This window comes from Python bivittatus, unplaced genomic scaffold (assembly GCF_059951505.1).
Source record: "Python bivittatus isolate LINGU-HERP-01145 unplaced genomic scaffold, Pbiv_v1 ctg000410_np1212, whole genome shotgun sequence".
Classification (NCBI taxonomy): Eukaryota; Metazoa; Chordata; class Lepidosauria; order Squamata; family Pythonidae; genus Python; species Python bivittatus.
Genome location: NW_028277067.1, coordinates 10,334,098 through 10,350,156, shown reverse-complemented (window position 1 = coordinate 10,350,156; position 16,059 = coordinate 10,334,098). Strand labels below are relative to the sequence as shown.

At 36.8% G+C, this 16,059-nt stretch overlaps 1 protein-coding gene across 3 annotated transcripts; it reads left to right on the top strand.

Moving 5' to 3' along the window:
- Nucleotides 1–3,092: 3,092 nt before the first annotated feature.
- CBX1 (chromobox 1) lies at nt 3,093–15,490 on the top strand. 3 transcript variants are annotated; one of them, XM_007420134.4, is made up of 6 exons: nt 3,093–3,298; nt 8,833–9,003; nt 10,079–10,256; nt 11,057–11,151; nt 12,917–12,977; nt 15,239–15,490. In XM_007420134.4, the coding sequence occupies exons 2-6, from the start codon at nt 8,864–8,866 to the stop codon at nt 15,248–15,250; spliced, it is 486 nt and encodes a 161-aa protein (XP_007420196.1). In that variant the 5' UTR covers nt 3,093–3,298; nt 8,833–8,863; the 3' UTR covers nt 15,251–15,490. The 3 variants fall into 3 exon arrangements, with proteins under 3 accessions (XP_007420196.1, XP_015747085.1, XP_007420194.1); XM_015891599.3 differs by lacking the exon at nt 15,239–15,490 and adding an exon at nt 4,828–4,951 and having other exon boundaries at nt 12,917–13,626; XM_007420132.3 differs by lacking the exon at nt 15,239–15,490 and having other exon boundaries at nt 3,094–3,298; nt 12,917–13,626.
- The last annotated feature ends 569 nt before the right edge of the window (nt 15,491–16,059 follow it).

The following is a 16,059-nucleotide window of genomic DNA, read 5'->3' as shown; positions in this document are numbered from 1 at the left end:
TGGATCATTATTTTCAAAACAAGCCATCACCCTTGAAACATTTCCATAGGTCTCCTAAATTGGGAGGATTGGGGACTATTTTGTATTATATAGATGAAATTCTGACACTATATTTTAATCATATCCATTGCTTCAAAGGCTGTGTTGCCTAAAAGAATATTGAGCATTTGAATGTTACAAGCCAATTTAACAATCCAAAGAAAAACCACAGCTGTGTTTTTATAGTTATTCAGCATGGGATTATGCAACAGTTGCCTATTAAAAAAAGAAAGCAAGAACTCAAAGATTGCCATAGTAAAGAATAACATGTAGCTCAAGGTTGACATGTTGTGCTGTTAGAGTTCTCTGAGCTAGGTTTTTACGTTGCAAAATTTCATTATCATGTTAGGTAATATCATCAGTGCAAGAGATGTGGGGAAGTAAGTTTCCTTGATTGGCAAGGGTTGTATATATCTTTCTGTTATGTCAGTTATGTTCATGATTGAGTGGAAGAGTTCCCTGTGTGGCAGATTTTTTTCTTTTTTCTTTATCCCACCTTTATTTATTTTTTTTATAAATAACTCAAGGTGGCAAACATACCCAATACTCCTTCCTCCTTCTATTTTCCCCACAACAGAGCCCTGTGAAGAGAGTTGGGCTGAGAGAGAGTAACTGGCCCAAAGTCACCCAGCCGGCTTTCATGCCTAAGGCAGACTAGAACTCACAGTCTTCTGCTTTCTAGCCTGGTGCTTTAACCACTAGACCAAACTAGCTGTCAGTTAATTTACATGTGAATGAACTATTTAGTTATATCTTTTGATAGGTTCATAGATAGGATTTAACTTAATATGGTGTTGATCACAACATGGTTGGAGTGCCATGCTTCTAGGAATTCTCTTGCATTTTTTGTCCTGGCTTGTTCCAAAACTCTACTGTTTCCCAGTTGAAGTTATGACCTAGATTGTCTTTGTGGAGGGATATTAAGGGATCTGGTATTGCATCATTTGACTACTAGTTGGTGCTTGTGGATATGTTTTGTCTCCTTGTCATATATAGTGATATTCATAATCTTTGCATTTTATTTTTGTAATAACTTTATTACATTTTTAAACAAGAAAGATGAAAACTATCAAGAACTAATATTTAAGATAAAAGAAAGGAAATAAAGAGAGAACAAAGCCAAAAGTGCAGAAAGAAAAGAAAGAAAAAAGAAATATAAAGAAATGACTTCCAATTTTCTTTTACAACAGTTATAGGTATAAATTTAAATCGAACTCTAACTCTAGCACTACAACATAACTTCCATTTTTTCTATCATCTAATACTTTTTCTAATCATCAAACCCAAATAATTTCATTTTTTTGTGTTTCATGCAAGAAGTCCAAAAGGAGTTTCCAATCGGCATTGAATTTAATCAGTGTCTTTAATCAGAGCTGTCAATTCAGCCATCTCAGCAAACTCCATCATCTTCATAATCCACTCTTCCATTGGGGGTAATGTCAAATCTTTCCACCATTGTGCATATAAAAGTCTCACTGATGTTATATATAAAAATAAAGTTCCATGAGTTTTTTCCAACTCTTTGTCAATCAGTCCCAAAAGAAACATCTCTGGCTCCAGTTGTATATTAATCTTTAAAATCTTCTGAATTAATATATGTATTTGGATCCAAATTTTTTTAGCTTTTTTAAATGTCCACCAATCTTTGCATTTTATTTTGTACTAAACTGTTGTATTGTCTTTTTTTGGTACTGGGTCTTTGGATTGGCCTAGAATATATTGCATGTACTTTGCTAGTATGGTTATTCTGAATATTCAGTAGCCTGTTGGTGGACTTTGAAAAGCCTTTAATGTAAAATAGGGCAATCCTTTGGTAAGCTGTGATGTTTGTGTTACTTTCAATTGAGTGGATGTGCACTTTTTGATGAAGTTCTGAGGGTATCTGTTACACTGATGTATTTTTTGTGGGTCTGCTTTTTGTAATTCTGATATACTGTATTGTATTATGGCTCATCTGAATGGGGGGTTTGCACAGCTCTTTTTATGTGTGGTTCGACTGCTACTTTGTGGAGGATTTGATTTGTATGGCTTGTTCTCCAGGAGACTTGGGTTTGTAGTGTGTTTGTTTTTTGTTGCTGATAAGCATTTATAAGAAAAGTAGTTTTCCCCCCTTCTATTGTGAATTTGATTCTGTGTGGTTGATTAGGTTATTATGTGTTTTCTATCTTTTTTGATTATCCATATTTTGGGTTGTATTAATGGAACTAGTTTCTAGTTGTTGCATTACTGCTTCTGTTATGAGTCCTATAGTTGTACTGCAGTTATGAAAGGACAGGTGCACATTTGATTAGAAATATAACACAGAATTATAGAAACAAAGCATGATTTGTCTCCACATGAAAAAGGATCTGAATAATTTCAGAGCTTTTTTCATGTGGAAAAAAAGTTATTTTATTTAATCTTTTTTTAAAAAAAATATGTCACTGACAAAACAGTATTCCTACTTTACAGATAAGGTGGTTTACTACATTAACGTCATAAGCCAATAGTAACGTTGTTTTAAAATTTCCGTCAAAACCCATTTTACAAAACCCATCCCCCAGGCAGCACAAAGTTTCAGAAGTAATTTCAGATGTGTTTGCAGGCTAAATGCAGAGCTTAATTGCAGCACAAGTCTTTTCTTTTACTGACTTGCTTATTACAGCCACGTACTTTATTAAGGCTGCGGGAAGTATGTTTTTCTTGGAACTAAACTCCAATGGAGTCCGTGGAATCACTACAGCTTATATAGGACGGCACCCTTGAAACTTAAAAACTACAGTATTTAAAAAGAAATCAAGTTGCACGTGAACTAAAACAAAAATCGGCTCTTTGGGGGAGGGAATATGTTAATCCTGTTCAGCCATAACCAGCCAACATTCTAGACTTCGTCAGTGTTTTCATGAGGAACTCTCGTTTTTCCTTCTAGAAAAAAGAGGATGGTCCGCACTCTAATTTAAAGTAAGTCTATGAGCGAAGTAGGAAAAAATAACATCCGGTCCCAGGATGCCGCGGGCTAGCAGCGATCTTCGAGAGGCTTAAAAAAAGGGGCGTAGAGTTGCGGAGAGCATGCGCAGTGGGTCTCGGCGGGTAGAGGGGTTTCAGCGCTCTTTTGTTTGGCGGAGGCGGATCGAACGCGGGAGGCCCTTTGCCCAACCGTTGCTCTCTTGCTTCAAAACGAGATCTGCTCTTCCCGACTGTAGCCGCGGCTCCTCTGCCTCTTTGTGCTTCTTTTTATCTTTACATTTCCACTCGTGGGTTCTTGGTGGGGCTGAGCAAGGTAAAAAGGGGAGAAGGGAACAAAGTGGGGGAGCCCAGATATCGCGCGCGCGGGTTATGAGGGCGAGGCGGCCATATTGGGGGTGGGCTGAGGAGATTTTTTTTAAGAGGGGTTCTGAAGCTCGAGATCGTGAAGGATTGGGGAGGGTCTGCTGGGAGAAAAACAAAAAGAAACGAAATTTAGAGTGGGAATTATGAGTGAGCTGAGGTTAAACCTAATTTGGCCTTAAGCTTCGGGGGGCAAAGAACACATACGTGATGGAGTATGGAGGGGACTTTCCATGAAGAGGTAGTATAGGCTGGGTAAGGCAGGTGGGGTACGTATGCTACTGTATTGAGACAGACGGAATGTACGAGATACACCGTAAAATATAGCAAGCCAGGGGGAAGGCTGTACAGATTACAATTTGGGGGAGACGCTTTTCAGAAAAACATTGAGTGTATAATTGGGAATACTAAGTATGTATGCTTTATATCGGTGAAAGGGAGGATTAATTATGTAGAGGGAGGTGGGGAATGGGGAAAAATGAAGCAATGAGATAATTCTGGGTTCCAAATAGATGCAAACATAGTGGGGGGAGAATCCAGTCTTTTTGACTGAGAAAGTTGCTCCAGAAAAAAATTAGGGGGTTCTTGGAGGCTTTTTTTTTTTTTAATGGAGAGAAACACAAGCAGGGATGGAGTAGATTTGTATGCTCAGGAACCAAGTAGGATTTTTTTCCCTGAGATTGGTGTGTGTGTGGGGGGGTTAATAAGATGTTTAATTTCATTTTTCTGTAGATAATATGTACACTGGTGATGAGACTTTTTGGTTAATAAGTTAAACTGTTAGGATATATAGTTCTCATTGCAATTACTTGTGAAAATGAATTTTGGGTGGTGGAATTGGTCCATTGGTCTCCCTAAGTTAATTAATGTGGATTAAATTATCCAATTTTTGGTGGGGTAACAAGGTTAATTTGATATGTTAGAGGAATGGCATAGATAATAGTGTAATATAGTAGAAGTGTCCAAAAAACCCGCATGGCCCCAGGCATTCCCAAAAACTATGCAGATAATGAGAAGAACCTGTTCAGTTAATACATGATGTGATTTGGAGCATAGTCAAGCCAGCTAACCATTGCTAATTAGCAAGGAGTCAGTAGATCCAGAACGAACTGGTGAAAAGAGCCTCTAGATCTATGCCTTTAAAATGTTGATGTATTTATTATGGTGAAGTATTATTAAAAATCCATTTATGGAGCTATACTTGGGATGAATCAAGTATTTATGATGGGTTATGTTGGTAAATAGTAATTTATGCTTTACTTTTGGCTACATTTGTATCAGGAGCTTGGGTTTTGTCATACTTTATCAGCACTACAGCTAGATCAGGCAGAGATGTACTGTATTAACTGGTCTAAGATAACCTGTAATATACATACCTGACTAGGGATTTGAGCCTAGGTTTCCCCAGTTCAGGTTTAATACTCTATCCTTTTACCACACTGACATCCTTTTACCACACTGACGTATGTTTAATGCACCTAGGTATGCAGATCCAAAGAGTTAAACAGACACTGTCAGAGATGCTGATAAGAGCAGTATCTGCAACCCTGCTAAGTTCTTTCAGGAGCCCTTCAGTGAACACTCAATCATTTTGCTGCTCCTGATAGTAAGTACTTGCTCCTGGGATGTATTTTCAGTACTAATTCATATTCACAAGGTAGTTTACAGTACAATAAACCATGAAATACTAAAGCACAAATAGAACAGTATAAACTTGAACATAGTGTGGTGTAATGGTTAGAGGGTTGGACAAGAACCAGAGAGACCCATGTTCAAGTCTGCACTCAGCCATGGAAGTTCATTGGGTGACTTTGGAGTGATAATTACTGATCTTGCCAGGATGTGTCAGGACCTTGTCAGGATGTGAAAGTAAAACTGGGAGAGGGAGTATTATACACATCAGTTTAAACTACCAGAGGAAAAAAGATTCACATTCCAGATACACAGCAGTTCTATAAATGCCTCACCTTGTTGTCTGTCAGTCTGCAGAAGTTTAGTTCAACTCACTAGTTGCTCCCGTAAAGAATCACTTCTTTTTCATGGGTTGATAAAAATCTTTTTTCTCTTAAAATAACCAGGTTTAAAATGAAAACTTAGGTTAATGCACAGTCTATTAGAATAGAGCTTACATCCTTATGAAAGATGACTTTTCTATGTAAAGAACAAGCAAGGAAAACATATTAACCCATTATCCGGTATAATAGTTTATGGCTTGATAGTATGGACCAAGAACCAGTAAGCTATCACAGATATTATGCTATGGAGCATTTAATGTATTTTATGCTTAAGAACTTATAATTGAAAATGACATAGTTATATTAATTGTATGTATTATGCCCAACTCCTTCACTTTTCTACTTATCTGCCCAGACACTATAATAAGGCCTAGATAATGCCTGGCAGTATTTTTTGTGAGATTGGTAAGAGAGGAATTTGTAGGACAATAATTAAATGAAAATATGTTTGCGTTGAGTATCTCTTGGGAACTTAATTCTAGTGCAATGTAATAGGGCCATGAAAGTTAAATGAACAGTTTGCAAGGGTTTCCCCCATACTATTAAAAATAAGTGAACTATACTACATATTCTGAAATTATATAAAGCCTAAACTTGTGTGTGTTCTTGTATTGCTATAGTCTGTTATAACAATTGTTATTTATTTTGGAAATAAATAGCAAGCATTTGGCTTAATTTTCCATTATTTTTAAAGTGATTGAAATACTTGCTTGGATTGTCTTGATGTCTAGCAATCCAGCCTGCTTGAACTATACAGTGTTTTTTTGTTTTTGCTATATGAATAAGGGAACTGATTACTTTTTCAGTAACTTAAATGCACTTGGAAGTGTTATGGTTTCAGTGGTGGGGAAATAAGTTTAATGGAGAAATTTGGGATGGCAGATAGGTATAGTGGAGAAAAGAGATAGCAAAATGTGGAAAAAAGACATTCATAATAAAAGGATATATTTGAAGCAAAAAAAAGAGAAAATAGAATTAAAATACTGTTTTTGTGGAGCTAGGGTGAAATATAAAAATATAGGGAGAAGGAAGTTTTGCCAACATACTTGCCCTGTTGTAATGTATTCTGCTGCATTTTTGTTATAAGCAGACATTTTGAAGCAGAAGTTAAGGAGAGAAAAATGTAAAAGGAATCCTCTCCTTGAGATTTTCCTCCCCCATTCAACCACCTTTCCCTAATCTACTGTCTGAAAAGGAAGCAGATGAGGAAATGGAAACTAAGTAGGGAGAGAAATCCTTTTACATCTTCCTCTCCTTATAGATTGTGCTCTTTCTATCCTGACCAATAGTGTTTTTGGTTGGAAGGAATGTGACATCCCTGCTGGAAGTGAAACAGAAATTTCTTTTTATCAGCACAACATATGGAGCCTTTGAAAAGCACAATCACACTAAAATAATTCCCAGTTTCAAAGATATGTGAACATTAAGAGCAGACACTTTAACCCTACCCATCCATTTCTACATGCCGAAATGGGAAATACCATGAGAAGATGAAGGGGTAGAGAAAGGCTCTGTGTTTCCTGACTGCATGCCATCTCCTTTTAGCACAAATCTTTGGTATAGCATCATGGAGAGCTAATTAATGGAAATAATGCTTGATAAAAGTATTGCTCACAGTGTCATTTTATAGACTGCAGGAAACTCTGGAAATTTACATAAAGTTTGTAAGAATTGCATAGAATTCCTGAGAATTTGATTCCATTTTTAAAAAATATTACTTAAAGCCAATAAGAAATATATGCTTTTTTGGAAAAGGAAAATAATACTTGAATCTCATCTTGTGCAAATGCCTGATTATTAGAATTAGTCCAACTGATCATACAGTCTCAGATTTGGAGCAGAGTTTATAGTATTTGAAAGGGGGAGATCAATCAACTGCTTGTCTGTTATTCCCTAAATTTCAGTATAAGATGTCTTTTTTCCCCCAAGAACTTCGGTTGCTTTCTAGGATATCCATCTCATTATGCCTTTGGGCTATTTTGAGTTTTGGCAATATATAAGACTATTAACAGGCTATGCAAAATTGTATGTGCTTCCCTTCCCAGTTTGAGAGGGGTATGTATATGCTGGAGATAGAAATTAATTTAGAACAGCCTTGCTATGGTCTTTTTATTTCAAGGAAGTTCAGCTATGGGTTAAACTTATATGCAAGTATTGTAGAAAGTTAGTTCTGTCTTCACTTAATTCCCATTGATTTGAATTAGTTTGGATATTACTCCATAATTTATTTATTTTAATCATTAGGTATATTTTATTCTGCTTTTCAAATAATTATATATCCAAGGAGCTCACATTACTTTAAAAAAAAAGGCAGGCCCTGGCTTTAAGCTTACAGACTAAAACGACTAGTCATACAAAGAAAGGGGAGTACAGGCAGAAAAAAGAAAAGATTTGTCAGTGTGCCAAGAATGTTAAGAAGCCTTACTCCACTCAGAGTGTCTCAGAACTACAGTTCCCACCATTTGGGAAACAAACCAGTTTAAGCTTAGTAAAAACATGCTCTTTAGAAATTCCCCTTCCTTCTCAGCTGTTGTTCATAGGCCTATCCCTAGCCAGCCATTCTTCACTGCAAACTAGACCCTTTTCTAAATCCTAGCTGTGCTTGACGGCCCCTTTTGTCTGTTTTATCAGACCCCAACTGAGACAAGTGTATCCTCCTGCTGTGAGATGCTTTGCCTGCAGGAGGCCTCTACAATTTTCTTTTTCCAGTAGACTGTAACTCTTCATTTCCAGAAGAAGCAAGCTGTTTAATCTAGTTTGCTTGCTGGGTGCACTTGTGCTGCTCCTACTACTTGAGAATGTCATCTTCCTCTGCTGTTGTCAACCTACTGTTCAACCACATATATAGAATGTATTGTTTTTTTTAGAGTATCAGAAGAGAATGTGATGGTTAATATTTCTTGCTTTGAGCATAAAGATTCACTCTGAAGAATTTCAATTTGAAACATAATGGTCTATTTCCTGCAGTCTTCTGTTTTTGGAAGAAAAACTAAGTTGCATAAAACTTGCTATAGTCAAAGTGCAACTGTCTGTCTTAAGTTGCATGTGCCATTCTGGTGGGATCAGATTCTAGAGGAGTAGTTCTATATGTCCTATTAATAAAAAAGACGATGCTATTGAATCAAATCATCACAAGTAATGCAGATATGAATGCAATTCACCAGGCTTATGCGGTATTTGTAGACCATAGGTTTTGATGGGACTTAAATATTCCAGTGTGCTCTTGTGATTGTATCTGATTGTCATATCTGCTATTTGTTTTCTGTATCCTTTAAACCTCTTTCTTCTGCTGTATATTTACCTGTGTATCCACACAGAGATTTTTGGGTTTAATTTCTCCATTATTTTATGGTTGAATACTGAGTAGAAAAATAAGAGTATAGTAGCTTTTATTTAGTATTGCCATTGCAGCTCCAAAAGCTTCCCAATCAGCATTTTTCCATCCTGATGTCTGTTTCATTATCTCTAACAGCCTCCTTTAAACTGCAAAACTGGCGAGCACAATGGGAAAAAAGCAAAACAAGAAGAAAGTGGAGGAGGTCTTAGAAGAGGAAGAGGAAGAATACGTGGTGGAGAAAGTTCTTGACAGGCGGGTAGTGAAAGGCAAAGTGGAGTACCTGCTCAAGTGGAAAGGCTTTTCAGAGTAAGGCTGCTGTCCCTTTATTTCATAGTTCTTTTGAAAGGAAATTTCTGCTGTCTTCAGTTTTTCAAACCTTATGTTAGCATTCCACAGTAGTGTTTGTTTATTAAAACTGTGGCTTTTTAGAAACCCAGTTCAACTTTTTAAAAAATCTACCCTTGTGGTAATGAACTTGAACTGGTAGATACCTCAGATTTAAAAACCTTCCCAGCTGTATTTTAAAAACATTTTATATTTGATTATCTCAATTTTATCTTTTGGCAGCTTTCAGGCAAATATAAGACCTTAAGAATTGATGCGGTGATATGAACTGTATGTTCCTGGCGGACATAAATGTATTTAAAAATCAGGTGTAGATTCTTCCTCCCCAAAAAGTGCTTTCTGGTTTGGACAGTTCTTTGCTTACACTTTAATTAGGTTACTGGTGAAGAGCAACTGGTGATATATACAGATGCTTCTGTCTGTTTTGCCAGGTATGTATTGGCTGTCCCTGTCATACAATATGCCTTCCCTACAGGGCACTTGAATACCTGTGTTATCCAAGGCTAGTTGCCCCCCACGGTGAAGAGGCCTTACCTGAAAGCATATATCTATGAGTTAATGAGGAAAATGAAAAACTATTCTGCATTAGTTATTAATGCAAAGAGGTTTATGTTTGCTGTTCCATTTTTTTCTTCTTTCAGATAATCTCTGTATGTGTATTTAATTCTCACTTCATAAAACCAAGACTCAGAATAACATAAGATCACTGAAATCTTGGTAATTTGATTCTGCTTGTCACTAGATGTTCTGTGTATATCATGCAACATTCCTTCTGCTTCAATTCAGATTAAGCCATATTCTCAGGTCTTGTAACTTGTTTATGTATAGGAAAAATCTTCTTATATGCCAGGTTTCAAATAAAAGCCTTTTGGTGCAAAACCTATAGATTTAATACTTTCCCATTCATAGAAAATTGCTCTTAATTTATGCCAAGATTTTCCAGGTCCCATAATTAGTCAAGCATCTTTTTTGGATAATATATGATAGAAATATAAAAATGATAGTTACAAAATCTGGTATTCTGTATGGGTTGCAGTGAAGATAATACATGGGAGCCAGAGGAGAATCTCGATTGCCCTGACCTAATTGCAGAGTTCCTGCAATCCCAGAAAACAGCACATGAAAGTGACAAGTCAGAGGGAAGCAAACGCAAGGCTGAGTCAGACTCTGAGGATAGGGGGGAAGAAAGCAGACCAAAGAAAAAAAGAGAAGAGGTAAGGCAGATTCCTTCAATATATAATCCACTGAGGGTTGCTTATGTCTTATAGTTAAAGAGGGGGAAAAATGGTTGATAGAAATTTTTAAACAGAGGGGCATAATTGTAGTTTACAGCTAGTATCTTAGAGCTACATAAATACCTTAAAAATAAAGATGTGTTCTGCTGACTGCGGTTTTGAAGAAGTTTATTCTTTCTCCCAGGTTTATTGCTCTATCTTGTCTAACATTCTTTTAAGTATTCAGCATTTTTATTTCAATTTTTACATACTATCTATTCCTTTTCTATTTTTTCTGTTTATAGTCACATGTTCTTTTTTTTTTTCATTCATCTTGGAAGTATAGCTAAACCCCCAATGTATAGCTGTGAAACTTTCAATTGCAATATAACATAGAATCTTTATCCCATTAGTATTTATCCCTACCCCATTGTTAAGTTATTGCCTATAATTTCAAGGAATACAGGACCTCTGGTAGTTGCCATTAAGGAGATTAGTTCACCAAAATAAGAGCTCAAGTTTCTCTAATTTTGTTAGAGGTCTGTCCTTCAGGTAAAATTACATGGGATTAGGATTCATGAAACCATATAGTTTTGAACAATATAAATTCAGTAGTTTAAAGAATATATGTACCATATCATTCTTGATCTAGGATTCCCTCCTTTCTAGAGTATAGCAGAAACTATTTTCTAGCAGTAATATTATTTTGTGTTATCAGATGGATCCATATTAAATTGAGTGCTTGATCTTTTTCTGCTATCCTCTAACTGCAGCAATCAGTAACTTTTCTCTTTCTTTAGGCTGAAAAGCCTCGAGGCTTTGCAAGAGGGTTTGAGCCAGAACGGATTATTGGTGCCACAGATTCCAGTGGGGAGCTCATGTTCCTAATGAAATGGTAAATTTGTCCTTTAATTTTTGAACCTCTCATTGTACATCTTCAAACAGAATATGACATTGTATAAATGTTGAGGAAATGTTATGGCTTAATGCCAGGCCCCTGGATAAGGCAGAGGAAATGCAGGCTAAATCCCAGCATGACAGTGGCTGTTGGCTTGGAAGCAATTCCATCTCTTCCATCACCATATTCCATCTCTGGTTCTGGATGGGGCCATGCTCCCCTGTACCAAAATTAGTCACCACCTGTTTGGATTATCGCCATGCACTCCATCTGGACTGCCCCTGAGAGGCAGTTCAGCTGGTCCAGAAAGCAGTAGCTCAGGTACCTTAGCATGCCCATATAACTCCATCACCATCTGCACTGGTTACCAATTAGCTTCAAGGTGCAAGTTGTCACCTCTGAAGTCCTTCATAGTTTTGGACTAGGTATTTATGGGACCACCTGCTCCTAATAGTTTCTGCCTGCCCAGTTAGATCAGGAAGAATGGGCTCCCTCCTGGATTTCCTCTTTTAAAAAATGTCATTTACTCAAACGTGTTCTCAGACAGGCCTTTTCAATTGCTGCCCCCTTTCTCAAACATCACCTCTCCCCCCCCTCCGGATTTGACTTGCCCCAACATTACTAGGATTTAAGAAACTAATTAAAACCTGGTTATATCAATAGATCTTTAAGGGGGAGATGGCTTGAAACATTCCTCCTGTGTAAGAATATGGGGATATAATTCCTTGGCATAGAATTCATATGAATTTGTTAACTGTTGGGTATTTTTGTTGTTTTAATCTTGTCTACCTGTGGCAGAATGTAAGTTGCTGAGTTGGTTGACAATTGGAATGGCATATAAGCTTGTCTGCTTATATATGGTGTTCTGAATTGATTTGCTTGCTCTGCATTAAAATTTGAGGTGGATATAAAGTCTCTTGATGGTACTATATTTTTGTGTGTTTTAACTGTCTGTACTGTATTCTGATCTGGTTTTAGATTTTCCACCAAAGAAAGGATGGCATATAAATTCATTTTGAAAAACATAATTGTCTATATAAAATCTGAAAACTGATTTCTCAATGTAGAGATCAGCCACCTTTCATTACAATTGCCCTATGGTAATGTCAATAAACCAGTGGAATATTCAGTGAGTGCATTATGAAACACTTCCTGTTCTGGAAGATTCACATCTTGACAACCCCAGAACAGCCAGATAAATGTGACCTTGTGAAGAATAAGAAAGTTCAACTTCTGTCTCTGGAATGAAATATTTTGCACGTAACTACAAACTTGCAACCTCCAGTTATTGCTAAATTACAATTTCTAGCATCCCTCATTGTTAGCCATGCTGAATGAGTTATTTGGACTCATACTTTTGTAATCTCTGGAGGGTCATAGACTACTTCTGTGGTCTAAAAGAACAGATACAGGTGCAAATGTATTGTCAGTCACAGGTTGACAACATGCTGCCATGGTACCCTTGCACTTTAGTGGAATGTTCATCCATCCCCCAATTATGAAATACAAGATCCAGTGAGTTACCTTTTAAAGTAGAAGGAAAAAAAATGGCACTTCTATAGTTGCTGCCAGAAAACACTGATATTGATGTAAGTTATGACTTTAAACAATAAATTCCATCAAATTATCACAAGTGTCATTCAGGTGACATGGCCCAATCTTTGACCATCAGTATTTTGAAAAAGAGTTTTAATATCAGTATATCTTTTTTCTCTTCCCCTGTGGGATAAACACTAACTTATTTTTTCTCTTGATTATATAGGAAAAACTCAGATGAAGCTGATCTGGTTCCTGCCAAGGAAGCTAACATCAAGTGTCCACAGGTGGTCATCTCGTTTTATGAGGAAAGGCTCACATGGCACTCCTATCCCTCGGAGGACGATGATAAGAAGGATGACAAGAATTAATCTGCTTGCCCTTCTGTCCCCATCCCTCCTTTGGCTGACTTTTGTATTACAACATCAGACTGTGGGTTTGAACATGAGGGAGAAGTGAAGAGGCTCTTGGCTGAGGAAGATGCCCTCTGTAGAAACAGGACAATATCTCTACCTATGACAGTGTTTATATATATATATATATATATATATATAAATATATATATATATATAAATAAAATAAATATATATAATTTTTATTACCTTGATTGGAGAAATGAAGGTTCCTCCAGGTAGAACTAAGTATGTCTGGGTATTGGACAGGCCACCAACAGAAACAGCAAGTGGAGGTGGCATGTTCTGTAAAGATCACCTGAAATTTGCAGCCTTTCTCCCAAATAGTGTTAACTGCGTTTTTACAGCTTAGCATGTGTGTGTAGGTTTTATTTTTATTTTTTTTGCTATTATTCGTGTATTGTTGGGGTGGGAAGGGAGGGTATGTTCCAACTGATTTGAGAGAGTGGTTCACAGTATTCTATAGCCAGAATCATAATTCTTTAAAAAAAAATTAAAAACCCAGTGTCTTACTGCAAGTAAAATAGATTACTCTTAATTGAAATGCTGGAGCAAATGTGTCTTTAAATGTTAGCATTAACAGTTGAGACTGTAATCATGAATGCAGCTAATACAAGAGTTTTTGTCACACATTTAAAATTAGAAAAGAGGAAAATTTAGACCCTGTAGTTGAACTGGGGACAACTTGTCCTAAAATAAATAACATTTCTTTCTTTTCTGAGTCCTTTTAATTTTCCCTTCCCACAGAACTAGGATTTTTATTACTTTTTTACTTTTCTGTATGTACGTGAACTTGAGAATCAAAATGGGGCAGGGGGGAAGCAGGAGTAAAATCTACTTTCCTACAGCACAAAAGTTGCAGAATATTCTGTAAACAATTAACTTTGTTAGACCTGGGCATTAGTGGATTCTTTCCTTGTCTTGGCCCTCCACTGATTTTATTTTAATGTAATAGACTTCTGTTTTTACAAAGGACATAATTTTACCTCTGAATTTGCTCAAATCCTAGTAAGCCACCAACTCCTTCACAAGGCAGTATGTACGTAGAACTGTATTGTACAAATCTTTTTTAAAATAAAGCATGTGTTAGGCTTCTGTGAAAATGTTGTCTAAAACTTAAGTGTTTGGATTTTAACTTCATACTGAACTGTCTTTTTGTCTTAATAAAATTTTAGATTTATAATCCTGACCTTTCTTTTTCCTCTCCCTCTAAGCAAGGTCTTCCTTGCAAATATTACATAATGGGAAGTGAATCTAGGATTTAGGGAAGATTTCATTGTTTTAAATTTGTTCATGACACTGTACTGTACAAGGTCATAGGTGACTTTGTATACAACACTTAAGAGAATTGTATCCTGTAGGTCCTGCTGCTTAGATATGGGGTGACAGAATGCCTTTTTCAGCCTACTGCAAACCTCTTTGTAGAAGAGGTCCAAAGCATCTTAAAGCTAAGACATGCCACACATTTCTCATCCTTTCTTCCTTGCCTTTAGTTATTTGAGTAGCATCTGTATTACTCATGTATTAACTAAAGTGTGAGTTTGTTGTAACTGCCCTTCTCTATTTTTTATTTTAATTACCAGCTTCTTGTGGCACTTCCTCTGGAATAAACTAAGAATAACCTGTTACAAGTAGCTAAATACACTACTTGTAAGCCCCCCAAGGAGGTCTGAAAATGACCTGGAAGAATAAAATGAAAGTTAAAGCTAGTAGAGCAAGCAAGGAGAGGCCATAATCTTAAAGCATTAGTAAGGTCTCTTTGTTGTATCTGTATTTTTTTCTTAAATGGCAATAGCAAAGAACAGAGCCTGCCTGAGTCATGGGGGAAAGGCAAATGTACACATGGTTTGTATCCAAACCACGTCTATGCTAACCCATCTTGCTGTCATGCAACAAATTGAACAAGAGAACTGAGAATGTTAATATTGTAACAGTTCTTCATGCCTACTAGTGAACCAGTTCTGTAAGTATCATGAAAGTTAATGGGGTTAAATGAAGGGAATATTACACCTGTAAAGTATATGATGATAGGACACAAGAATATCTGGCTTCCCTAGGAACTAGCCATAGGTAATTGTCAATAAGATTCAGCAAAGCTATGCTAAAACGTTCTTAATATTTGCCTTTCCACTCAGGTGGTCCAATAATGCATGCTGGTGAGGGTACACACTGAATTGAAAATGTGGATGACCCCGGCTAAGAAAATGGGAATTGTGATCTGGAGCATCTACAGGTACAATGTTAAAATTGGAGAAGAAAGTAATGCACATATAACATCCTTAGGTGCAGTACTCCAGTGTCAACATTAGCTTTTTTAAAAGTGCAAAACAAAGTTAGGAGCCGGGAATGGAGATCTTTATCATTTGCAGGCTATTTTTACAATAAATTTTATTGTGAACAAAGGAATTCTGAAAATGGGTTGTTCCTTCCACTTGTTCCATGGGCAGGACTCAAAATTTTGTGATAATCCTTTTTAACAATCCAAGACAGAGCATCCTTTTTCAGTTCTTGGCTAGCTCAGATTTTTCAGAGTACTGTACCAATTTTTTTTTTTTACATTTTTTTATCCCGCCTTTATTATTTTTTATAAAAACGCAAGGTGACGAACATACCTTATACTCCTTCCTCCTCCTATTTTCCCCACAACAGCCCTGTGAGGTGAGTTGGGCTGAGAGAGTGACTGGCCCAAAATCACCCAGCCAGCTTTCATGCCTAAGGTGGGACTAGAACTCAATCTCCTTTCTAGCCTGGTGCCTTAACCACTAGACTAGCTCCATTTTCACTTTACCACATTAATTTTTGCAAACAACTTACATGGAAGTAAATTCACTAGATAAAACATTCTAAAGGAGGGGCCTGAATGCCTTACTGAAAAAGCCCCCCTCTCCCCAGTACACATTGCTATAGCCCACTAGCACCATAGAAGATGGTTTCAGGTTGGTATTTGTTTTCTTGT